Genomic DNA, 23,800 nt, shown 5'->3' on the forward strand with positions numbered 1-23,800 from the left:
CCTCGATGCTGATATGAATCATTGCCGGTAGAGGGGCCTTGTCATATCCAGTAGACCAAGCAACTCGCGATCGGCAGCCAATCTCTCCCACAATTCAGGTATGATAGTTCACGATAGGAAGGCCACAGAGTCGTGTAAGCTTTTCCTCGATGAGAAAAGCCATCTCATCCTTACTCTAATCTCACTGATCGATCGCCCTAGCCTCGACTCATCGCGACGAACCTTTCTTTCCCAGTTCCACGGCCCGTTGACGACAACAACAACCATAGACCATAGACCATAGAACCAGTTCTCTCTCCTCTCACGAGTCCCGAACCCAGGGGTAGAACATCCCCCCCCCCCCTATCAACCGTCCATCAACCGTCCATCGTCTACCAGGGCTCGCACTGGCACTCCTTGCCGCACCAGAAGGCCTGGCAGCCGTACACACAGGTGGGCAGCCCACCGCGCGCGCAGCAGTGGTTACAGTCCTCGTCCGAGCCGCAGCCCAGGATCTTGAACTTGTCCGTGCAGGGCCGGCAGACGCACCGGCCGGCCTCGCAGCGCAGGTTCTCGGCGGCGGCGCAGGCCGGCGCCGACGCGCAGTCCGTGTGGGCGCGGCACGCGAAGGCGCGGCAGCGGCACCGGTCGACCTCGCACACGCTGACCTCAAGCTCGGTGCAGCCGATGGTGGCGCACTGGTCGTGGGCGGAGCAGGCGTCGCCCTCGGCGCGGCGCGGCGGCGGGCGCGAGGCGGAGCAGGCGCAGGCGTTCCCGGGGGGTGGGGAGCACGACTTGAAGGGCTCGGCCTCGGAGCAGCGGACGGCGGCGCAGTCGTCGTGCGTGGAGCAGCCGGCGCCCTCGGGGAGGAAGAAGCCGCACCGGCAGGCGTTGGAGGTGCAGACGCCGCGCTGGTTGTCGTCGTCGCAGGGGAGGCCGTCGCAGTGGGTGTCGACGAGGCAGCCCGCGCCGGGGAGGACGGGGTCGGCGTCGCAGAGGCAGACGGAGGTGGCGCCCGCGAAGTCGACGAGGGGTCGGCAGGTCGGCGTGTGGCGGGCCTCGCAGGCGACGTTGGCGCAGTCGGCGGCCTCGTGGCAGACGTCGAGGATCTTGTTCGGCCTGTCGAAGCAGTGGCACCCGAGCCCGGTACTGTCTTTCATGCGGCAGTCCGGGTACTGGTTGTCGGCGCACTTGAGGCCGGAGCAGTCCTGCTTGGTGGTACAGGCGCCACCGGGAGACTTTGCGGGTTGCGTGGCGGAGAGCGTCGGCGTGGACATGGACGAGCGGGAGGACGGGATGCCTGATGTCGACGCTGAGAGGGTACTTGTGAAGACTGTCGGCGTCGACGAGAAGCCTGTAGACATGAAGCTGGCCGGGTATGTGCTTGTCGAGCTGTTCAATGACAAGTTGTTAGTCGTGATGGTCGATCCTTGAGACGCCGCAGTCGAAGTCGGGTTCGGAAGAAGCCACGAGATGGGAAACACGGGTGTCTGCGAGGCGTCCAGGATTGTCGTCGGCGTGGCGTAGATCGGACCGGTGAGGATCTCGGTGTTGTTCCGGTTCGCGAGGATGACGCAGTGACACAGCTCGTGATAGCAAGCACTGATCCGGTTGCCGGGACAGGAGAGCGAGCCACACTCGGTGTCGTTGGTGCAGGCCTGCGTAGGCTCCGGCACGGCGGTCGAGACTTTCGTGGCCGAGGCAGACGACTCCTTGGAGCTGATGAACATCTTGCAGGCCTCCTCCTCTTCCTCCTCCTCAGCGTCATTCTCCTTCTGCTGCCGCTTGCGCTGCTGCGGCGGTGATCCCTCTTCCGCGGGTGGCACAGCAATCTTCTTGCCGGAACCGCACCACGACTTCTCAAAGAGAAGCTCCTTCTCGAACCGGATGCGCATCTTCTTCTCCTCGTGGTTCCCCTCCCGGTGTCGGGGGTGGTACTGCCAGCTGAGGATGCCCCAGTGCGGCTTGATGTGCGACCCTTCGGCGGTGAAGTCGAGGCGGGCGGGATACGCCTTGACGCGGATGTTGTCCGGGTCGACGCCCCAGGCGACGAACTTGTCGTAGACCATCTGGATCTGCCAGTCGTACTGCACGCGGGGCGCGTCGAGGTTCTTGTAGGAGCGCGTGACGATGCCGACCCAGACGAACTCGTGCTCGGCGGGGTCGAAGGCGCCGCCCTTCATGAACATGTACCGCAGGCCCGGGTTGCGGCCGGGGAACTTGTAGGCGTGCAGCTGCCGGAAGTTGCCCTTGGTGTTGCCGTGGTCGAGGAAGTCGAGGAACTCCTCCTGGAAGTACTCCCGCGTCGGCCGCGGGAAGACCTTGCTCCACTGCTCGAAGGCCGCCTTGCCGTGCGCCTCGCCGCGCGCGTGCGAGGGCAGCTCCCACACGTGGCTCGTCCAGACGGCCTCGGGCGAGGCGACGACGATGGCCGTGCAGCCCCAGACGGGGCCCGCGCCGCCGAACCGGGGCCGGTTGGCGACGCTGCCGTCGACCTCCTCGTCGAGCGTGACCATGGCGCTCGTCGACCAGTGGCCCGCTTGGTCCGGGTGGCCGCCGAAGCCGGCGCCGCGCTCGTCCACGGCGTTGCGCATGCGGTCCCACCACCAGATCTCGCCGCCGAGGCCGTCCTCCGGGTCGATCATGATGTCCGTCGAGAGCTCCCTCTCGGCTTTGGACGGGCCGTTGGAGGGCGGGAGCTGGCGCTTCCTGGGCGACGATGACGACGACGACGACGACGACGACGACGACGAATGGCCACCCGAGAGGGATGGGGGCGGATACTTGCGGTAGTCGCCGCAGAGGGCTTCCGGGTTGCCGAGACCGCAGACGATGAACCTTCCGCAGGTGGCGACGGCGGCATCTTCCTGTCGGAGCCGGAGAGCGGCATTCTTGGTAGGGGGAGGAGGAGGAGGAGGGTCATCGCCCGGCTTCGGCCGCAGATCAAAGTTGGACGGGGGCGCGTCCGGGATGACGCGTCCGTCGCCGCACCAGGCTTCTCGATGGATGATGTCCTTCTCGTAACGCAAGACGAGCTCTCTCTGGCCGCTGGGGCCCTTGGGGGTGTACAGCCAGCTGAAGAGGCCGTCCCAGGGGTTCGAGGCGCGGAGCCTTGGCGGGGGCGTCGCCCTGCCGAGGTCGTAGTCGAAGTCCTTGCCCAGGTCCTCGCGGGGCCGGTACCCGTAGATGGTGATGTGCTTCTTGTCGATGTTGATCTTGCCGGAGAGGATGTCGATCATCTTCCGGGTCGCTCGCTTGTACAACATATCCCCGCCGGCGTGAGTCGGGACGAAGACGATGGTGCGGAAGAACTGGAAGTCGTCGGCGTGCAGAGGACCGCCCGGGTCGATCAGGGGCGCGAGGGCCGGATACTCGGTCTGGAAGGGGAAGGCCACGGAGCCCTGGTGGAGGAACATGTCGACGTTCTGCTTGAAGTAGTAGTCCTCGTTGTAGCCCCTCTCGACGTGGAACAGGTGCTCCTCGTCCCAGGGGATTGCGAAGTTGGGGATCTCCCACAGGTGGTTGGCGTAGACGCCCTGGGGGGAGAAGGCGACGACAATGGCGCATCCCCAGACGGGTCCCGCGCCGCCGCCGTGAGGCACGTTGCCGAAGGGCGTCCAGGACGACGACGAGTCCATGTGGTACTTGCTGTCGATGTGGAGGCCCGGGCCGTACGACTTGGCCACGCGGCGCATCTTCTCCCACCAGTCGAACTCGCCCTCCTGCCACGTCTCGGGCGCCGTGAGGGCGTCTTTGAGAATGACATCGTCCCACAAGGTCTGGCGGGCCGCGAGCTCCTTGGAGAGAGCCCGAGCAGCCTCGGGGGTGTCCGAGTCCCGATGGCAGGCGGGGCACTTCTTGGGCATGCAGCCCGCGGTGCGTTGGAGCTTCTTGGTCGTGAAGGACGTTGTTGTCGTCGTCTTGTCGACGGTGGTGCACAGCTGCGTGGTCCGGCAGGTCGCCGTCGCGCAGCTGGTGGTGTAGCTGTTTGCGCCGAGGCTCTTGATCTGCGAGACGACGCATGGCTGGGTGCAGTGAGGGGCGACGGTGTAGGTGACGGTGCAGGACGAGGTCGAGCTGGACGATGTCGATGCCGACGTGGTGAGAGACTTCTTGGGTTCTTCAGGTTTCGTCTCACCGCCTCCGCCGCCTCCGATGCCGCCGATGCCGCCGAATGGTAAGTTGGTTCCAAAGCCGATGCTCATGCCCCAGCCAAAGACATCGCGGAGAGCTCGGCCGAGGATGTCGGTGCCCAAGTCGATTCTGAAGCCGAGGAGGAACGAGTCATCGTCGTCATCGTCATCGTCGTCGTGGTTGTCTGAGCCATCGCCATCACCATCATCATCGTCTCCATCACCGTCTTCATCTTCGTTTCCGTCTCCATTATCATCGTCTCCATCGCCTTCATCACTGTCATCCCCGTCACCATCATCATCATCTCCGTCGTCGTCATCGTTATCCCCGTCTCCATCGTCATCGTCATTCCCATCGTCGCCGCCTTCATCACCTCCGCCTTGGCCGGCTTTGGTAGTGGTAGGAGCAGCAGCGGGATGAGTCAGTGAAGCAGAAAGCTGTGAAGAGGGCGTCGGCTGAAAAGGACCATTCTCGGAGGAAGGCGGCGCTTCAGGCTTCTCGGGCCAGGGGTAGCCGTTGGGGTTGGCAGATGGAACGGGCAGACAGACCTCGTCAGGGACGAGGCACGACGGGTTACAGATGTCCAGCGAGATGCATCTCCAGGAGGGGAATCGGGTGGCGACCGCCTGGCCGCTTACGGTTGTCGTTGAGGGGATGTCGATGGAGAGCCAGGTGACGCTGGTGGTCATGTAAGTCCCATCGGCCTGGGCTGTGGTCGCCGTAAGGGGCTCGACGGTGATGGTGCCACCGAGGGGAACGATTGCCGTGACAGCAGGACCTGCAGACGATGAGCTGGTCGATGAAACTTGGCCGGGCGTCTTCTGGTTGCCGGTGACAACGGCCGAGTTTGTCTGACCTGGCAGAGCACTCGATGCGATGGGATTGGCTGAAGGAGTAGAAGAGCCGACAGCGGTGATGGAAACAGACCCTGGGATTATCGATGAAAGAGTGGAAGGGGGCTTTTCAGGAACAGATGACTTGAAGGTTCCGAAAGAGGCCGATGTGTTGGTAGAATGACCCCTGTCCCGAGTGATGAATGATGAAGAGACAAAGCCACTGGTCGAGTTAACCCAGACAAGGGTTTGCGAGGCAGTTCCGTCACCAGTCGGGGTGCTGGCACCGGTTTGGAAGTCCCCGGAAACTGTGGCGGTGTGATTCGGATGAACGGTTGGCGAATCATTCACGGAAGTGATGGGATCGTAGATAGTGAAGACGGTGGTGTAGGTGACCGGAATCATAGTGACCCTGGCGCAAGAGCAGGGACAGACCGAAGACGGCCCATTGCTGAGGAGGGTTGAAGCAGTGCTGAAGTTCTCGCAGCTGCACTCTAGGCTTGAGGCAGATGTCGACTGGGCCTCTATGTGGAAGTGTCAGCTCAACATGTTTTTCATTAATGGCAAACAACCATCATAGAATGAGCTGATACTTACGCGTATATCCAAGCAGGAAGAGCTGCGATAAGAGCAGTGCCCAGAGGACCGCCTGCGCCCGGTGCCGGACGGTAGCCATAGTTTCTGTAGAAGAGTAAGCAGGTGAACTGTGAGAGACCTAGAATAGCGGCAGACGATAGGTACTCACTGGCAACAATCTGAAGGGCAGATGGGAGGCAAAGCTGCAGTAAATCTCTGGAAAGCTTCAGGTGGGCTGTTGTCGGTGATCCTTCAACCTTGGCTGACTGCCGGTGAGAAAAGGAAGTAAGGAAGAAGAAAAGCTGGGGACTGTTGTGGAAAGAAATAACATCAGCCCTCAGCAAGAAAAGAACAAAGCAGCACACTGAATACGCAGGTTCAAGTCTGGAAGGAATGCGTGAATGAAGAATTTGTGCAGTGGTGCAGAATGAAAATCCAGCCTCTTTCGTCTTTCTTTAGCCCGGTCTTTCATCTGAAAATATTCAGGGAGCACCCAGTGGTCAGGAAGGAGCGTAATGAGGCCTTCTAAGCGAGGAAACGTGATCTCAGAATTTCTGTAGCACCATGTGTTCCCTTACCTATGTGCCTAGTCTATGTGTGGACAACCAGAGTTACAAAGCCTTGGACGCCTCTTGTCTGTGAGTTTGTTAACGTCCTCAGCCTGTTTATTTTAGATAATAAGTCTCTGTAGAGACTGAGCTTTAACATAGGAAACATACGTTTTATATCTTGCTTGTTAATGCTACAATGCTCAGTGCTAGGCAGATGCTATATGTCGTGCAAGTGTTTTATTCATTTAGGGTCCTAAAAATATATCATATAGGTTAAGAAAGCATCTTAGATAACGTGGCTGATAAGCGAGTCGATCAGACAAGCGAGTCGATCACCCAACCGCGATCATACCATCTTCCCGCTTTCAACACACGTCCATCGACCATAAAGAATGTCGTCATCAAACAAAGAAGCGCAATTGATCCTAGCGGTTCAAGCGATTAAAAACACTCCAAATCTTAGTATTCGAGCTGCAGCACGGATCTATTCAGTACCCTTCACAACATTACGCGACCGACTTAATGGAAAACCTTCGCGACGCGACATCATGCCGAAATTACGGAATTTGACGCTGCTTGAAGAAGAGAAGCTAGTTAAGTACATTCTTGACCTAGATGCCCGATCGTTTCCTCCCCGGATCAGTGGTGTTGAAGAAATGGCCAATCACCTGCTTGCCGACCGTGGCGCGCGACCGGTTGGGAAGCGCTGGGCGTCGAACTTCATCAAACGACAACCACAGCTTCGGACGCGTTTTTTTCGCAAGTATGACTACAAGAGAGCCCAATGCGAAGATCCACAGGCTATTTGCAGCTGGTTTGCCCTTGTGAAGAACACAATCGTAAAGTACGGTATCCAAGAGTCTGATATCTACAACTTTGATGAGACTGGTTTCATGATGGGCCAGATCGCAGCTGGCATGGTTGTAACGAGTGCTGAAAGGCGATCAAACACGAAAATGGTGCAGCCTGGTAATCGGGAATGGGTTACAGTTATCCAAGCCATAAGTTCGTCAGGCTACAGCGTCCCGCCATACATCATCGTTGCAGGCCATTATCACCTCTCAACCTGGTACACTGAAACAGATCTCCCACACGACTGGGTTATCGCAACATCTGAAAACGGATGGACAACAAACGAGATAGGCCTAAATTGGGTCAAACACTTCGATTGTCATTCAAAGCCACGTGCAAGAGGTCCTCATCGCCTCCTCATCGTCGATGGGCATGAAAGCCACCACTCCGCAGGTTTTGAGCTATATTGTCAGGAGAGTAACATCGTCACACTCTGTATGCCGGCTCATTCATCTCATCTACTTCAGCCCTTAGATGTAGGATGCTTTGGGCCTCTCAAAACGGCGTACGGTCGACAAATTGAGGATAAGATGCGGCGAGGTGTAACCCATATTACGAAGGAAGACTTCTTTCCAGCGTTTCGTGAGGCCTTTACACAAGCACTTACGGGAAAGAATATCCAGGGAGGTTTCAGAGGCTCCGGGCTTGTCCCTCTGAGTGCAGAAAGTGTATTATCAAAGCTGGACGTCAAGTTACGCACTCCAACGCCTCCAGGATCACTTCCAACAACACCGCTCCCTTGGGTTTCCAGGACACCAAACAACCCAACAGAAGCAACTTCTCAGTCAACACTGATCAAGGATCGAATTGCCCGTCATCAAAATAGCTCCCCAACACCTATCAATAACGACGTTGACTATATTCTTAAAGGAACACTAGGAATAATGCATGAGAATGCATTCCTGAGGGCGGAGAACAAAACTCTTCGAGAGGAAAACAGCACACTAAGCCGACGTCGGAGAGCTAAGAAAATGCGTCTCCAGCAAGGAGGAAGTCTTACTGTAGCTGATGCAGAGGATATACAGTCGCAGAGGGACGCAACAGCACAGGTTTATGAGGAAACGCGTCGGAGGAGTGGTCGTAAGCCAAGGACTGAATCGGGTCAACGAAGGTGTGGCGTGTGCGGAAACACAGGACACAATGCGCGAACGTGTCAGTTTGATGTAGAAACGACTGAGGAAGAGAATTCTTAGTAGCGTTAATTGATCTAGTGGTGTTGATATTGATGTCTTCTTGGGTTTGTAATGTAGTCGTGGTTGGGTGATCGACTCGCTTGTCTGATCGACTCGCTTATCAGCCACGTTAAGTCTGATATATATTTATAGTTAAATTGTCACTAACCTTTTCTTTCTTTACCAAGTAATGAAGTCAGCCGTCTAGTAGATATGTGTTAATTTCACAAGCATCGACAGGCCTTTGCGTGGGCAGGTAGCTACACGCAACCACAATCAACAGAAACATCAAGAAATGAATACTGTAAAACTCAAAGGGATAATAAACACGCTTCAAAAAGCCTTTTTATTCATAAGATCTATGATAGGTGCCAGCTATTAGACGAGATATCTGCTGCCTGAAGCACCCCAGGATGTAGAGATATCCCAAATAGACGCTTTCTGTGACTGTCAACGCTTACTAGAAACATAATCCCGTCCAGAGCAGGTTGAGCTAGTGATCTGATGTAAAGGTAGGTCTCGTTCCTGATTATGCGCTATACAAAAACTGCAAGCTTGATATCCACGGCGGATGCCGCTTCGTCTTCTATAGCTTTGGGTCCAGCTTCCAGGTCTGGTCCTCGTACCCCTTCCTCGACGAGACGTCGAGCCACAGATCCGACGAGGGCAGGTCGACGGCGGCGGCGATGGTGTGACCGTGGGCGCCGGGGAACTTCCACTCGGCCCCGTCGGCCGGGGCGCAGTCGTTGCTCATGATCAGCAGCGCCAACCCGCCAATCATCTGGGACATGGCCTGGTACTGGCCGGCGCATCTGGACACGCCGCCGCCAAAAGGGCGGAACGCGCCGCGGGCCATGCGCGCCTCCTTGGAGGAGGCGTCCTTGAGGAAGCGCGTCGGGTCGAACTCGTTGACGGTCGGGCCCCAGTACGCCTCATTCGAGTGCAGCACGTTGTTGGGCAGCTCGCACACGGTGCCCTTCTTGAGGAGGTACTTGTTGTTGAGGACGCAGTCCTCGGTGACCATGCGGCTCGAGATGCCGCAGGTGCGGTGCCGCAGCGTCTCGTTGATGACGGCCGTCAGGAGCGGACACTTCTCCTTGAGCGCGCTGGTCGGGAGCGTCCACGCCGGGGCGCCCGTCTTCTCGTCCGTGCCGCGGATGGCGACGGCGGCGATCTCTTGACGCAGCTTCTCCAGCAAAGAAGGGTCGCGGTAGACGTAGTAGACGGCCCAGAAGATGGTGGGCACGGTGTTGGTGAGGATGCCGATGATCATGGTCACCTCGAGCTTGGCGATGTCCAGGTTGTTCATGCCCAGGTCGGCGGCCGTCTTGTATCGCGCCTTGGTGAGGTCGGATCCCTGTTCGTGATCCCCGTTCGCAAAGTACTTCTCGAACCCTGCCCACGCGTCGGCGCGGCCCTTGTGTCCGAAGGGGCAGGTCAGCCTAGTGATGGGACTGATAAGAAGGTCACTGATGGAGTCGTCAAACGCCCTGGAAACAGCGAGTTAGTCAGTGTCCTTCAAGTCAAAAATGTACAAGGGGCTGGAGGTTCGCACCAGAAGCCGGCCTCCACCTTGGGGTCCTTGAAGGGGTTCCCCGGACCATAGATGCCGTCGGTGGACGAGATTCCAAAAGCGTGGCGGAACCAATGGAGGACGTTCATGCGCGTCGTCTTGCCGTGAAGCTCCTGTATCGAGTCGTTCAGGTCGTATGCTACGATGCTGGTGACAGCATCGAGGGAACGGCCGGGGGCCAGGGTGCTGTGGACGCCCTTCGACAAGATGTGCATGTACCCCTCATGCTTGTCAGGCCCGGCAGTCTTGCCGCAGAGAATTCTGTTACCCTCGGCAGAAAGGCCAGAGAGCTTCTTGATGACAAGGGCAGCCAGAGGAATGAAGGCAACGGCGGTGGGATTCTTGTCGATGGCACTCAAAACCTCTGGTGTGTTGGCGATGGCGATCCTACCACCCCCAATCATGGGGAGCAAATAGATGGGAAGGCCCGTCTTTTGACTAGTTGGGATCTTTGTTAGCAACTGGTGACGATGGCTGGGGGAGGGGGGGCCTGAAAAAGGACCGGTGAAACCACGTAAAACGTACGCAATCCATGTAAAGTGGCGAGAGCCATGTTTGTAGATGCCAACAATATGTCCAAGAATCGGTATCCGGGACTTGATGAGCTTTGGCTCGCGAGGATCGTGGGAGCTCGCCCAAAAGATTTGATAGGCGAGGTATAGCGAAAAGATCGCGAGCAGGACATTCCGGCCCTGCTCGCCGCCTGGAATATGACCGTCCAGCCGGCTTAGCCAAGCCGACTGGGAATCGGTCTCGTTGGACCACTGGAGTTGCAATTTGGACATCCTGCTCTAGCGCTGATGGACAGGAAGAAGTACGCAAAAAGCCAACAACACCGGTAGTTTTCTTCCCTATAACATGATTCTCTTTTATTGACATTTACTTCCCATGACTTTCCAACTTTGAACCTGCGATTGTCAGGCTGACAGCTTGCTGATTCTGTACGGTGGCCCCGGAGGATTCAGGCCGATGCATTTGGCGCATTTCTGCTTTCGTGGGCTGGCTCCCTGAATGGACGGGGAAGGGGAGGGGGATCGGGGGCCCGAGCAAGGATGTCGGAGAACTCCTTGCCGGTCAATGGCCGAATGGGGATAAGAGCTGGGGGGGTACGCCGACGGAGACGGACGGGCTAGGCCGGCCATCTGAGCTTACATCCAAGATCAAGAACAGGTGTATTGCGACGACACAGAAATTAGGCACGATGGAGCTGGCTAGCGGTGCATCTGAAAGTTACAGAAGTCTCACTACTACCTAAGCAAACCAGAGGCAAGCACTTTGGCAAACGAGTCTTGTGATCCTGAGAGCTCAACACGCGTCGACTCGCCTGCAATCGCGGCTGGCACAACTATAGTCAACAAAACAAAGGCAGTCCAGTCACGAGTCAGTGAACAGGGTTATAGTCTCAAAAGGTTATCGTCAGCTATCTATGAGGTGGTGAATCAAGCAATTACAGCAATCTAAACAAACTGCAACAAGTGAAAAATATCAAGTTAGTCGGGTCGTCTAGTACGCACAACATCCATTACAGCAACAAGAAGCTGAAGTGGCCATACGCAATCAAAACAAATCGTATTTCATGAGAAACGCAAATCTACCAAAAAGACATCATGATGTGACCAATCTAAAAATGAATAAAAAACCCAAGACCCTTTTGCATTGCAAGCGTCGTCTGTCTAATCAACCACCAGATACCGCGGGGTCGTCCGGCTCCAGAGCTCGTTCCCACTCATCTGGTACTCCAAGCCTTGAAGGTAGAGCTTCTGGGCCTTGGAGCACTGTGACGAGACAAAGGGCTCCGAGGAGAGGATCTCGTGCTTCAGCTCCCACTCCCGGACCAGCGACCAGAGGCAAGTCTTGGCCGCCTCGATGCTGAGCCCCGTGCTGTCGGCGAGCACCTTGACGCCCGAGCACAGGATGGAGCCCTCTTCTAGCGCGACCTGCGACTGCTTCAACTCCTTCTCCCAACTGTAGATGTCGTTGACTATGGAGATGTGCTTGGCGCAGTTCTGCTCCACCTCCTTCATCTCGGCGAGCTCCTCGTCGCTAAGGTGCAGGTCCATGGCGAAGCGCATCAGTGCCGATAGCAACCTGTTGAATCCGAGCGGGCACACGTTAACATCAAGAGCCACGAGTTTAAGTCAAAATCATCATCATCATCATCATCATCATCACTGGGGCGCCGGATGGGTGGTCAAACTCACGCCTTGCCCACGTCTCGCTCCCTGTACTGCAGGTACTGGCCAAGCTCCGTGATCTCTGTGCGGATCCCCTCGGTCTGTGCGCGCATAAACACGAAGGTGGGCTCCAGGACCTGGTCCGCGAGATGCTGGTCCTTCTCGCGCATGCTTGCCCACAGATCGTAGAACATGGCCTCTACGGGAATCGTGCCTGGTAGTCCAAGCGTTAATCTCCGGGTACAAGAGGGATTTCCATGGGTTTTCCCTTGTCACTGTTTTCGGTATCGAGTGAGACAAAGGTATTTACTTACGGTCAGGCTGCGCTTCGCCGCGTGCCAAGGGCATGAGCTTGTCATTGTATGCTTTGCCTTCTTCCAGAGACATGTACTCGAGAAGGTCTTGAAGAAGTCAGCTAGTTGTTCGCCGTCCAGACAAGTCCATGTACGGCATCCACATACCATCGATCAGAAACAGGATCGCCAGGAGACGGCAAGCAAAGGCGATGCGATCATCCTTGGCGAGGGGAAAATAAAGGCAGGTGACCTTGGAGAACCCTGCCGCAACAAACTTCTTGCGAGCCTTCTCGTTAGGGAACGACCAGTTGTCCAGGAACCAAGCATCGACTTCGGCGGTGACAGGGTCGACCAGGGGGTGGCAGACGGGAGTCCAGGAGGACGGCGGGATCGGGCGGCGCCCGCTCGGGCGTTTCTGCTTGGAAAAGCCGTTGAGATTCTTCAGCGGCTGTCCGATAGGGCTCAGACCGTTGTACGTCGCCTCATCTTGGAAAGGAACGATGATGGTCATCTTTGGCGATGTTGTTAATGGATGGGGGAAATTATGGTATAAAAGACTTGGTCGACAGAGTTGAAAGAACACAATCTATCCGAGAAAACAGTCAACACAAAATCACTTTGTAGGCCGAGCAAGGTTTGATACTCTGAACAAGTTTTTAAATACATGGGCTCGTTTTCAGACTCATCCTCCATCTCCCCTCTGAGGCTCCTCTGGCAAACCGAGATCCTGGGTATCCATCCATTCGAACGGCAGTGGCCCTTTACGACGCCTCCCAAGCAGATACTCGAGTCCGTCCTGTTACCGTAAGGAGAAATAAGAGGGGGGCATGCTGCGTCTATGCATTGGCGTAGATGTCGTCTGCGGCAGAGGATGCGCCTCCTGCACTTAGGCCGTGAGGCCGGTAGATGAGCTTCCAAATCCAGCACCCCGAGCTTCACGCTTGAAAAGCTTCTGCCTGCCTGCCTGCCTTGCAGTGGATTGGCAGGATTTCACCTTCACCCGGGATAGGGATGGGATTCCAGGCCGGCTGACCCCGTCGGTTGCCAGGCCCGATGCTTCCCGAAATGAGATTCGCTGTGCCGCTTCCTTTCGCTTCGGAAGCAAACAAACCCCCCACTCGTGATATGGCGCTACAGAGAGACTACAGAGGGACTACAGGGACTTTCTGGGTGATCAGCCCCTGGTGTCCATCCCCTGTATACGACAGGGGTAGCGAGCTTTGCATGGATGGACCCCTGTTGCGGGCTGGCCGGCTAGCCCTCGTCAGGGTCTCCGGCTTGTTCCCGATCGACGCTGTTGTTCTCCCCCTCGTTTCTTTTCCTCTGAACACAATCTTTGCCCACACTGTTCTCTCCCTCTCCCTCTCTCTCTCTCTCTCTCTCTCCGTCCCTCCCTCGCAAGATTCACCTCTCCTTCTGTTTCCCCTCTGCCTCTTTGCTTATTCCCCGAGACAACCGGCGCCCTCCCTCACTTAGTGCCCCCCCTTCTTCGATCCGAGCATTCACAATGGCGTACCCTAACAATGTTGGCATCAAGGCCATGGAGATCTATGTCCCCGGCCAGGTTCGTGATTGTGCTATGCTATGCTATGCTATGCTATGCTAGCGACGCTCCCCTCCCCTGGGATTGGATCGTCTTCACTCGAGCCCAGCAAACTAACTAACCCGAATCTCAGGCCTTGGACCAGTCGCTCTTTGAACAATCCCAGGGCGTCTCGGCCGGCAAATACACCATTGGCTTGGGTCTCAAGTACATGAACTTCTGCAACGATCGTGAAGGTAAGGGACTGCTCATGATGCGACAAACCGCGCTGCTTCGGACGGAAGCACCGTCCGTGTCGGAGTGACACTTCCGTAAACGTTTCTATCCGTCACCTTTACTGACGTGACGACCTCAGATGCGGCTTCCCTCGCTCTCACGGCCGTGTCTTCTCTCTTGAAGAAGTACAACATCGACCCCAAGTCCATCGGCCGTCTGGAGGTTGGGACCGAGTCCTTGATCGACAAGGCCAAGTCCGTCAAGAGCGTGCTGACCCAGCTCTTCGAACCCGCCGGCAACACGAGCTTGGAGGGCATCGACACCATCAACGCATGCTATGGAGGCACGAGCGCCCTTTTCAACGCCGTCAACTGGGTCGAGTCGCGCTCGTGGGACGGCCGCAACGCCATCGTGGTGGCCTCGGACATTGCGCTCTACAAGGAATCCTCGTCGAGGCCCACGGGCGGCGCAGGATGCGTCGCCATGCTCGTCGGCCCCGACGCGGTGCTTGCCCTGGACCCGGCCTTCAGGGGCACCTTCATGACGCACGCCTACGACTTTTACAAGCCCGACCTCAAGGCCGAGTTCCCCGTGGTCAACGGACACGAGTCTATCCGATGCTACATCTCGGCCCTGGACGGCTGCTACCAGCGTCTGCGCGAGAGAGTCGAAGAGGCGAACGTGAAGGCGAACGGCCACGGGCCCAAAACCAACACGGCCAGCCTGCTGGACGTCTTCGACTACATGGCCTTCCACACCCCCAACTGCAAGCTGGTCAGCAAGTGCTACGGACGGCTGTTGTACAACGACTACAAGTTCTCTAGTGACCAGAGCGCCTGGGAGAAGCTCCCCGCCGAGCTCCGCGAGCTCAGCTACGAGGATTCCCTGAAGAGCAAGGAACTGGAGAAGCTCTTTGTCACGCTGTCCAAGGACCATTTCAAGTCGCGTGTTGAGCCGTGCATTGCCGCCCCCACGCAATGCGGCAACATGTACACGGCCAGTCTGTACTGCTCCCTCATCAGCCTGATCAGCAACATCGACCTGAAGGAGTCTGTAGGAAAGACGATCGGCATGTTCAGCGTAAGTTTTGTCTTGTTGCTTCTCGCGCTCCCGGTCCCTGCAACCTATATACTAACCGTTACTGCCCCCTCACAGTACGGCAGCGGAATCGCCAGCACTCTGTTTGCGGTCAAGGTCACAGGTGATCTTACCGACATGGTCCAAAAGATTAACATCATGGAACGGTTGAGTCAGCGCAAGATCGCAACTCCCGAAGAATATGAAGAGGTAAACCAATCTCCCGCCTGTACCCTATTCGAAACCATTGCTAACCCCACACAACCAGGCCTGTGGCCAAAGACTGAACGCATATGGAGCCAAGAGCTTCGAGCCAGTCGGCAGCATCGAGAACATGGTTCCGGGCACATACTATCTGAAGGAGATTGATGAGGCGTACCGGAGGACGTACGCCGTGAAGGAATAGAAACAATGAAGTGATGATGACAGGCGTTCTCTTGTTTGTCGGGGATTCCATCTTAGAGCAGCACCTAGCAATACAGAACTAGGAAGCAAACAATAGACAGACCACCCCCCAGGTCTTTCCGCACTTTGGAATCATTGGAACAGATATAACCTTGTATTGTGAGAAGCGTGAAAAAAGGTAGGTTCTGTCTGTTAACCCACTGTTGCTTGGCAAGAGTGATATCTAGAGTGGCCACAAGGGTTGTCAAAAAGGGGATAAGATCTTCGGCGACGGTCGGAACCGCCAAGTTCCAGCAAGCTTTTCAGTACTCTTTTGTCGGGTAGAAGAGCAAACTCACAAGCCTACCGACGGACATTTACAGAAAACAGGAAGAAGACATCACAAAAGATATTCTGAAGCCACTTACTTACCCCTTTCGAGGGGTTGTTGAATATGGCCCTGACTATGGGGTGACACACTGCATATTGCTGGAGTGAGTTGAGACGAACACATGCACATGAGGCCGTTGCAACCTTAAATCTACTTTTAAGTATGAGACGCTAACCATAAAAACCACATATGAACAGCGGCAAGCTTCTAGAAGCTTATGGTGCGCTCAAGTGGCGCTTTTTTAGTGTGTGCCTAATTTGACGGCGTCAAGCGTACTCAGCGTGTGCGCTTGGTCAGCTTGATGTTCAAGTCTGGCTTCTTCCACAACAGACTCATCCATGCCTCTTTGTTCCAGTCCAAGGAGCCATCAACAAGTTCGAGTTCGTAGGCGTAGATAATCTTGGCCACGGTAACGTGGAGCTCAAGCCAAGCCAGCCTGTTAAATGTGTTCAGGTTGTAAGCAAGACTATGCGTGTGTGTGTGTGGTTGATTCTCTGGGCGTCGGAGAACTCGTAGAGGAATGGGGGTTACGGGGAAGGGAGTGCAAAGAGGTCTAGTCTATCATAGAGACGAGGGGGGAAAATAAAAAACTGACCCTCTACCAAGACAAGCTCGGGGACCGAAGGAGAATGGCCTGCTGGCATCCAAATTGTCCTTGAGCTCACCCGACAACCACCTGCTGGGCTGGAACTGCTCGGGCGACTCGAAGTTGGAGGAGCTCATAGAAGCCGCGTACGGGTTGGTGGAAACGATGGCCTGTTCATCCGCGTTACCAAAAATGACACACTTGGAATAGTACAAAGACAAAGTCATCAGCACTCTGAAGAACGAAGAGGATACGTACCCCTTCAGGCACGTAGAACCCATCGACCGTCTCGCCGCCGTTTGGCACCTCTCTCGGCAGGCCGAGGGGCAAGGGAGGAAACATCCGCAGCGCCTCCTGGCACACGGCGTGGAGGTACCTGAGGGAGGCGGCCGACGTCGCGTTGATGTCGCCGTACGCCGAAAAGGCCGACAGGATCTCGTGCTCGAGCTCCCGCTTGGCCGAGGGCGTTGTGCACACGTAGTAAAAGAGGACGGCGAGCGTGGTGGCCGTCGTTTCGCTCCCGGCAATGCTGCGGTGTTTCAAATGGGCGTCAGGAGAGACTCTTTCTGCATTTCCAAGGGGAGGACCGTAACTCACACAAAGTCAGAAGCGTGTGCGGCGAGCTGGATATCCGAACTGTCGTCCCTGTCTTGGAGGAGGTAGCTCATGAAGTCTTTGCGGCCAGTGTCTTCTTGAAGACGTCTGCGTTACTCCGGATTAGCTCTTCTCTTCCTTTTCTTGCTGCCAGTGGGCTCGAAGAGCAGTAGGGGAAAAAGAAAAGGTGCTTCGTCTCACTTCGTGGTCAACTCGATGGTGTACTTTTGGTGTCTCGTCGCGGCCACCATGAGTTTGGAAATCCAACCCGGGTTGCACATCAGCCAGGCTTTCCCGAGAATGGGAAACCTCGTCAACGTATCCGAAACGCTCGCTTGAGACATGCTGCCCAGAACATCGTTGATCCAGAAATGGGTTTGGCCTGTGATGATTGTGAGCAGTGAGAACCAAATTCATCGAGCGATGAAACACATCAATGTCAACCCCTGAGAATGTTTCCTTACCGGTTTCAATGCCTTGAAAGTCTCTTCCAAAAGCCAACTCTCCGATGATATCTGCAAGGTGAGGAAGAAAGCGTGTCAGCAATATTTGAGAAACGAAGTCTGTCTCGATTCTGTCTTACCAAATGTCAACAGGTTGAACCAGTGCGTAAAGTTTACTGTCCCTTGCTCTCCGATCCGCTCGACGAAACGGTCAATCTTCGTGTTGACCAAGGCCTCTTGTTCTTTGAGAGACGTGTCCGAAAAGGCACGGGACAGAAACTTGCGCATCTGGTGATGCTTCTCCGGGTCACGCTCGCTCACGATGGAGTGGGCCTGGTCGGCGAAGTTGCCCCCATCGTAGAAGTTGCTCTTGATGAAGCAGCTTGCCTGGCCTTTGCGAACACCGTAGATGTCGGACCAGGATTTGGCCGTGTTGAACGAAAGGTCATTGGGGGAGATGCGAACGACAGGGCCTTGGGATGAAGAAATCCATCAGTATAACTAAACCCCTCTGTACTCAAGATCCCGCCGCCAAGCTTGGTGTACGAGTAGATGAGTGAGGGTCGTACCGTATTTGTCATGCAACTTGAGAATGTCCCACGGCTGTCGGCCACCCAGATAACTCTTACTGTAAGGGAACTGTGACACTATCAGACTCTGCGAGAGGGGTTTCACGACAGGCGCTACCGCGTACATTACTGATGGCAGCTAGCTTAGGACCCGGGAACCGGCATAGCGGGTGGAAGTACCACTGATACAAGGCGAAGGCAAGGAACGTGCAGAGAGCCTGGGAAACTGGTTAGTCATTCCGCATTGGTTGATCGATGCGGTGCAGTCCTAGGAGAGCACACGACCAGACGAGGTGAGGGTGGAAGAGCCAAAATGACTAAACACGTACTCCGGAACAACAGAAGAGAGCTGTCCGGACGACTGTGTGTTGGACGCCCAAGGCGAAGGATGGACCCAGATACCGCAAATGATCCATGTTGAGTGCGAAATACTGGCAAAAGGAAACTGACGGCCGGTATGAGATGCGCGCCATCACAAGGCTCAGTGTATTTTGGCAAGCTCTCTCATCATTATCACATATCTCGCTCAGTCCCGTCTCTCCGTGAGCCTCAGGCCAGCACCACCTCCCAGGGCCATCCGACCACCAGGATCAAAAACCCTTGTCTAGATCGATCTACCCGCAGGATAAAAAGCTTGGTCTGTAAGGAGAAGGACGTGGTTCCTGGTGACCCGCGCCAACTCGTGCTACTCCGTCTAGTAGTTAAAACGCGTTGCGCCGTTGAGGGTCTAGTCTAGGGTAGACATCCTCCTCAGCACACCACGCCTCGGGCTCTTGTCACCACTATCATATACAGGGCCCAACAGGTGGTGAGATGGAGGGAGGGGTCCGAAGGATTCCGACGGGCTCCAGAGTTATTGGGGGCGGCGTTTGTAATAAGTTCCGCCGAGGAAAATGCATCGACAAGGGGGTATTACTCCATGGGGCAATCGACGAAATCCCTGCGCTTGACAGGGGTTCTCTCACCTGAAGTATGCACATGTACCTTGTAAGTGTCGTGTTACCCCTAGCACGGATGGTTGGCTGTGTGTACATCTCGTACACACACTACTTGAGATGATGCTTTTGCATCTCTCAGTCTCGCAGCGCACAGCATCATCCCCGTCTCTTTTGTTTGGTACAGCCACTAGTTTCCACGACAACCGTTCGCCCGTTTACCCTGTCCCCCCAGCCGCCCAACATGGCCAACCTCTGGACCCTAGGACCCCTGGATGACATAATGCCCGACATCGACAACTGTCATGTCCTCTGCTTTCCGTGTCCGAATCATCACCAGCCGCGCACCGGCGCCGTACTCAGGCACGCCTATGGACGTCTCGTCAAGGAAACCCCGGTTCTTGGCGGCTTCATCTTGCCGTGCAACGATGGAACCAGCCGCCCGGGAACGAAGACGCTGCAGGCACCCGACTCCAAACCCGAGCTCGAGGTCAAGAACGCCACAGAGGAGGTGAACCTGTCGTACCAAGAGCTGAAGGCGTTGGGGATGCCGCGCCGGTATCTCCCTCCGTCTTTGGTTATGCCATCAAGAGCCACGTCGGATTCCGGCAACCGTCGGACGACGGCTGCGAGAGCAACTTTCGTCGACGGTGGCTGCTTCCTGGCATTCAACACGTCGCATGCCTTGATGGACGGCACGAGTGTGATCAATGTCATGGCTGCCTTGGCGAAGCACGCAGCCGACATATGCATCGCGGCCAATGACGACGAGGTCTTGCCCGACGCCAACACTGGCCCGGAACCAGGCTTGACGCCTCGTTTCGGTCCTACTACATCAGATCTCGAGACCTTGAACCCGAATGTACCGTCGTCGAGATACGACACACTGAAACGAAACCCCCGCTCGTGGCAGATGCTTGGACTGGACTACCGCCCCAGAGAGGAATCGAGCACTGTCCTGGCTGCCAAGTTGCCCCCCATGGACCCGGTAACTCGGATACTTTCTATCAGCAACGACGGCATCCAACGTCTGAAGGACAGGTGTTCCGCCGAAGCGGCGGCGAACGACCCCGCTCAGTGGGTATCTACGGCAGACTCGCTGGCGGCCATCCTTTGGACCAGTATCGTCCGGGCTCGCACGCGGAACCCAGAGCAAAACGCAGGCGAGGCCACGCTGTCGACGCTCATGACGGCAATGGACGTGCGAAGGCTCCTCCAGCCTCCCATCAGCTCGACCTACCTGGGCAACGGAGTCCTCTACACCAGGTCCGAGTCAACGACGCAGGAGCTGTCGGGCCCCCTGTCCTGGGGGTCCGTCGCCCAGCTCGTACGGGCGAGCCTCCGGGAGCACCAGAAGCCCGAGGTCATGCGCGAGACCCTGGAGCTCGCGGCGTCCATCCCCGACGTCAGCGCCCTGGGCCTGCTGTACCCGACGTGGCTCGCCAACGACATCGTGCTGAGCTCCATATACGGCCTCGGCTTCTACGAGCTGAACTGGGGACGCACCTTTGGCGGGCAGGAGACGGCGGATTTCTTCCGCTTCCCGCTCGGCATCTTTGACGGCATCTGCTTCGTCCTACCGCGCCGCAGAGATGGGTCGGCCGAGATACAGGTTACCATGCACAAGGAGCACATGCAAAACTTACTAGACGACGTCGAGTTTCGTAGTTTCTTCACGGACGTAGTTTCGGAAGATTGATGCCATCTGCGGTGACGGTTCTCCTACATGAAATTCGGTCATGGAAGTTGAACAATGTCAAAAGCCCCAGACAATGATCAAGAGATATGGAAATGTTCTATGAAGGGTACTTTTTGTGACCAGGTACACTAGCATATGTTCTTCTAAGAAGCAAGACGACGATGCAATCATAGAAAGCATAATAGTAAAATGCTATCTCTAAAGATTCTTTACACTTCTCAGCCGAATATCCTCAAGTCACTACTAGTTTGCAGTAGTCTGAGTCTCCTTGTTTATGAAAATTTGTCAAAAGTGGATAGACTATATGAATATTGAAAACATCCTATGTAGAGCTCTTTACTCCCTGTGTTCAAAGACTGGTGTAGTTGAGCCAGAGCAGGCGTTTGTTCCTGCACCAAGTTGTAGTTAATAGCTACGAGGACGACGTCTAAAGTCCTAGCCAAATTCCATCAAATAAAGAATGAAATTCAAGTTGACAGTAATCTATGTATTTAATAAATGGACACCCATGCGTGTTTTAAAGTGTGTCGCGACCTATGAGAGCACCACAGCAACCCCAAGTTCTTCAGACTCTCCCTGCTTCGTTATGAGACTTGAGTAGGACAGTTGCGCAATCAGTCGCTTGTTCCTTTCTCACCGAAACTCTCGTCAGGGGTTGACGATCCGGAATGCTTGTTGCCCTCCTTGGTCTCGGCGACGGCGTCTTTCTGCTGCGGCGTCACGTTCTTGATGTTCTCAAACTTGGCGATGGCACTTGAAAGCAGAGCTGCCCCGCCGCAGGCCGTAGCCATGGCCCACGCATTCCGGAGACCCGTCAGGTAAGCCGGCAACACCACAGCCATCTCGTCCGCGGTGAGGACGCTGCTGAGGTGGGCCGTGTCGCTCGAGAGGACCAACGAAGTGTTGTGGAAGCCGGCCGCGTTCAGAGCGTTGACGAGCCCGTTGGTGAAGATGCTTTGGGCGGCGGAAATCACAATCGTGCCACCCATCGTTTGGAAAACTGCCCCGTTTTGAAGAAGCCGTGTGTTAGTCTTGCTGACCTTTCCTGGTGATTCAGGAATGACAGGAAAGGAAATAGATGGGGGGGGGGGGGGGGGGGGTTCACTCACACAAAAGAATGGCCGTCGTGCTGGCGACGTCCGCTGGCAGCGAAAACGCTTGGCCAACCATCACCGGTACCTGGAGACACAGCCCGGCACCCACGCCGACGAGCAGTTGGTACCCGACGTGTTTCCCCGTGTCCAAGCCCACCTGCAGGGTGCAAGTGAGCCCTCCGCCAACGGCGACCAGGGCAGCCCCGGAAATCAGGAAGATGTGGAAGCGGCCGACCGGGACCATGAGGACTCCGGCCACGATGCCGAAGACGGTCGACCCGAGAATTAGGGGCAGATTCTGTACTGCGCTGCCGAGTGCCGAGTAGTGACCGATGACTTGGAAGTAGATTGGGAGATAGTAGACAAAGGTGAAGAAAGAGCCGGCCATGAACAGGTTGAACAAGGCGAGCGATATGATGCGTCGCTGCTTCATCAGTCGGGGTACCATCATGGCCCTCTCGCCCAGCCACAGCTGATGGACGGTGAAGAGGGCCAGGAGCAGGACGAATCCCACGAGCAGTCCTATCACGGTTGGCGACCTCCAGGACTTGGTAGTGCCTCCTTGCTGGAGCGGCAGCAGGTAGCACACGAAAGCCGCCATGATGAGTCCTGCGCCGACGAGGTCCATGTTGAGCAGCGCCTCCTTTGTCGTTGTCTTGACCATCTTGGAGGATGGGAGGCGAGCGACGAAGAGGAGAATGAAGGCTGCGATGCCGCCGATGGGCAGGTTGAGGTAGAAGCTGGGGACGCCCGCTCGCGGGCCCAAAAGGTCAGCCAGAGTCTTTGGTTGTTGTTGAGGAGGAGGAGGGTTGTCTGCCGCCGCAAAAACTTACCACCATCGCCATGTCACGTTCGTGGTGAAGGCGCCTCCGATCAGCGGCCCTATGACGGCGGCGAACCCGTACATGGCCGCCAAGATGCCGGTGTAAGCGGGGCGCTTCTCGGGCTTGGCCACGACGCCGATGATGGTGTAGCAACCGTTGCTGATTCCGGCACCGCCTGCTCCCGTGATTGCACGTCCGATGATGAGGGTCGGACTGTTCTTCGCAACACCTGCAATTTTGAAAGTGTTTCTTTTAGCAGAATTCCAAGTCTCAGGACCCGGGAAGTCGTTTGAAAGACTGCCGCCCCCTGGTCCTCGGGGACAACTCTGATAGCGAACGTACCACAGATGAGACTGCCAACTTCGAAAATGACGATGGCTGTCATCAATACCCACTTGAGGGAAAAGTAGGTGTAGGCCTTGCCCCAGAACTGGGAAAAGGCCGAGATGGTGAGGAAGAAGGATGATCCATACCAGCCGATGTCTTCGAGGCTGCTGAACTCTTCAACGATGCGTGGGATGGCTGTTGCCAGAATCGTCTGGGTAAGGCAGTCAGTCTCAACCGCGTTCAAGCCTTAACTTCCATTGTGGGTATTCGGCCTGGGACTCACCATGTCCAGAGAGACGACGAAGTTGCACATGAGAAGCGCAGAAAGACAGGATATCAGACGAAAACCACTTAAGCTTTCTCCGGAGTCCCCGTCCGACTGGGCGGCGGAATCGCGGTCTGCATCTCCGCCAGGGACAAGCGGCTGAGGTTCAGTGACCTTTTGCTCTTCATCCACTGCGGAACCCATGGCAGAGATTGGTAGTCGACGAGGAGGTACGGCTGCGAAAACGAAAACGAAACAAAATGGGCGAAATCACAAACTAGGCAACGAAAACCCGGTGCCAGAGATGGATTGGTTGTAAACAGAACAACGGGCACATGGGATGAAGGAAAAGACCGCGTGCGTACTTCCTTGAGTGTTCCAACGCGTTCTGATAGAGATAAGTCCGGAGATTCAAGACGGCGACGGCACAACCATGGGTGGGGGCACGAGAGTGAGAAGACGCACTGCAGGGATGGCGGGCAAATAGACAAGCCGGCCAAGGGGGCGTGTGTGATGATGCATGGCACTTTGCCGGATGGGGTAGTCAAGTCAAACGGACCCGCCCTCTACTCCTTATGTCCCCTTAGGGATATCGGTATTTGTTCATTGTCTGTATGATACGCCAAATTCCACTCCCCTAGGCATCGAGAACAGAACAGCAAAAGCAAATATAGAGGCAGCTGGTCAAGGTTGATTGCACATAGACCGCCACG

General features: G+C 56.0%; 7 protein-coding genes across 7 annotated transcripts; 2 read left to right on the top strand and 5 right to left on the bottom strand.

The window, feature by feature from the left end:
- Positions 1–371: 371 nt before the first annotated feature.
- Positions 372–5,351, bottom strand: CH63R_06525 (uncharacterized protein; the record flags this gene model as incomplete). The annotated part of the gene is made up of 1 exon (XM_018301500.1): positions 372–5,351. The coding sequence occupies one exon, from the start codon at positions 5,349–5,351 to the stop codon at positions 372–374; it is 4,980 nt and encodes a 1,659-aa protein (XP_018159350.1).
- A 3,332-nt stretch (positions 5,352–8,683) lies between these two features.
- On the bottom strand, positions 8,684–10,455 carry CH63R_06526 (Prostacyclin synthase; the record flags this gene model as incomplete). Its single annotated transcript, XM_018301501.1, has 3 exons — positions 8,684–9,587; positions 9,653–10,108; positions 10,196–10,455. 3 exons carry the CDS (start codon positions 10,453–10,455, stop codon positions 8,684–8,686), a joined length of 1,620 nt encoding a protein of 539 aa, XP_018159351.1.
- Positions 10,456–11,343: 888 nt separating this feature from the next.
- CH63R_06527 (aristolochene synthase) lies at positions 11,344–12,651 on the bottom strand (the record flags this gene model as incomplete). Its single annotated transcript, XM_018301502.1, has 4 exons — positions 11,344–11,758; positions 11,872–12,058; positions 12,159–12,245; positions 12,306–12,651. The coding sequence occupies 4 exons, from the start codon at positions 12,649–12,651 to the stop codon at positions 11,344–11,346; spliced, it is 1,035 nt and encodes a 344-aa protein (XP_018159352.1).
- Positions 12,652–13,647: 996 nt separating this feature from the next.
- Positions 13,648–15,382, top strand: CH63R_06528 (hydroxymethylglutaryl-CoA synthase; the record flags this gene model as incomplete). The annotated part of the gene is made up of 5 exons (XM_018301503.1): positions 13,648–13,704; positions 13,817–13,919; positions 14,039–14,979; positions 15,055–15,186; positions 15,245–15,382. The coding sequence occupies 5 exons, from the start codon at positions 13,648–13,650 to the stop codon at positions 15,380–15,382; spliced, it is 1,371 nt and encodes a 456-aa protein (XP_018159353.1).
- A 645-nt stretch (positions 15,383–16,027) lies between these two features.
- On the bottom strand, positions 16,028–18,359 carry CH63R_06529 (Benzoate 4-monooxygenase cytochrome P450; the record flags this gene model as incomplete). Its single annotated transcript, XM_018301504.1, has 10 exons — positions 16,028–16,187; positions 16,347–16,507; positions 16,596–16,866; positions 16,935–17,039; positions 17,133–17,313; positions 17,396–17,446; positions 17,515–17,847; positions 17,944–18,013; positions 18,069–18,161; positions 18,273–18,359. The coding sequence occupies 10 exons, from the start codon at positions 18,357–18,359 to the stop codon at positions 16,028–16,030; spliced, it is 1,512 nt and encodes a 503-aa protein (XP_018159354.1).
- A 763-nt stretch (positions 18,360–19,122) lies between these two features.
- Positions 19,123–20,577, top strand: CH63R_06530 (Cytochrome P450 82A2; the record flags this gene model as incomplete). The annotated part of the gene is made up of 1 exon (XM_018301505.1): positions 19,123–20,577. One exon carries the CDS (start codon positions 19,123–19,125, stop codon positions 20,575–20,577), a length of 1,455 nt encoding a protein of 484 aa, XP_018159355.1.
- A 614-nt stretch (positions 20,578–21,191) lies between these two features.
- Positions 21,192–23,291, bottom strand: CH63R_06531 (Major facilitator superfamily transporter; the record flags this gene model as incomplete). The annotated part of the gene is made up of 5 exons (XM_018301506.1): positions 21,192–21,577; positions 21,687–22,452; positions 22,522–22,724; positions 22,838–23,033; positions 23,106–23,291. The coding sequence occupies 5 exons, from the start codon at positions 23,289–23,291 to the stop codon at positions 21,192–21,194; spliced, it is 1,737 nt and encodes a 578-aa protein (XP_018159356.1).
- Between the last annotated feature and the right edge of the window lie 509 nt (positions 23,292–23,800).

The sequence above is a fragment of the Colletotrichum higginsianum genome, chromosome 4 (genome assembly GCF_001672515.1).
Source record: "Colletotrichum higginsianum IMI 349063 chromosome 4, whole genome shotgun sequence".
Taxonomy (NCBI): domain Eukaryota; kingdom Fungi; phylum Ascomycota; class Sordariomycetes; order Glomerellales; family Glomerellaceae; genus Colletotrichum; species Colletotrichum higginsianum.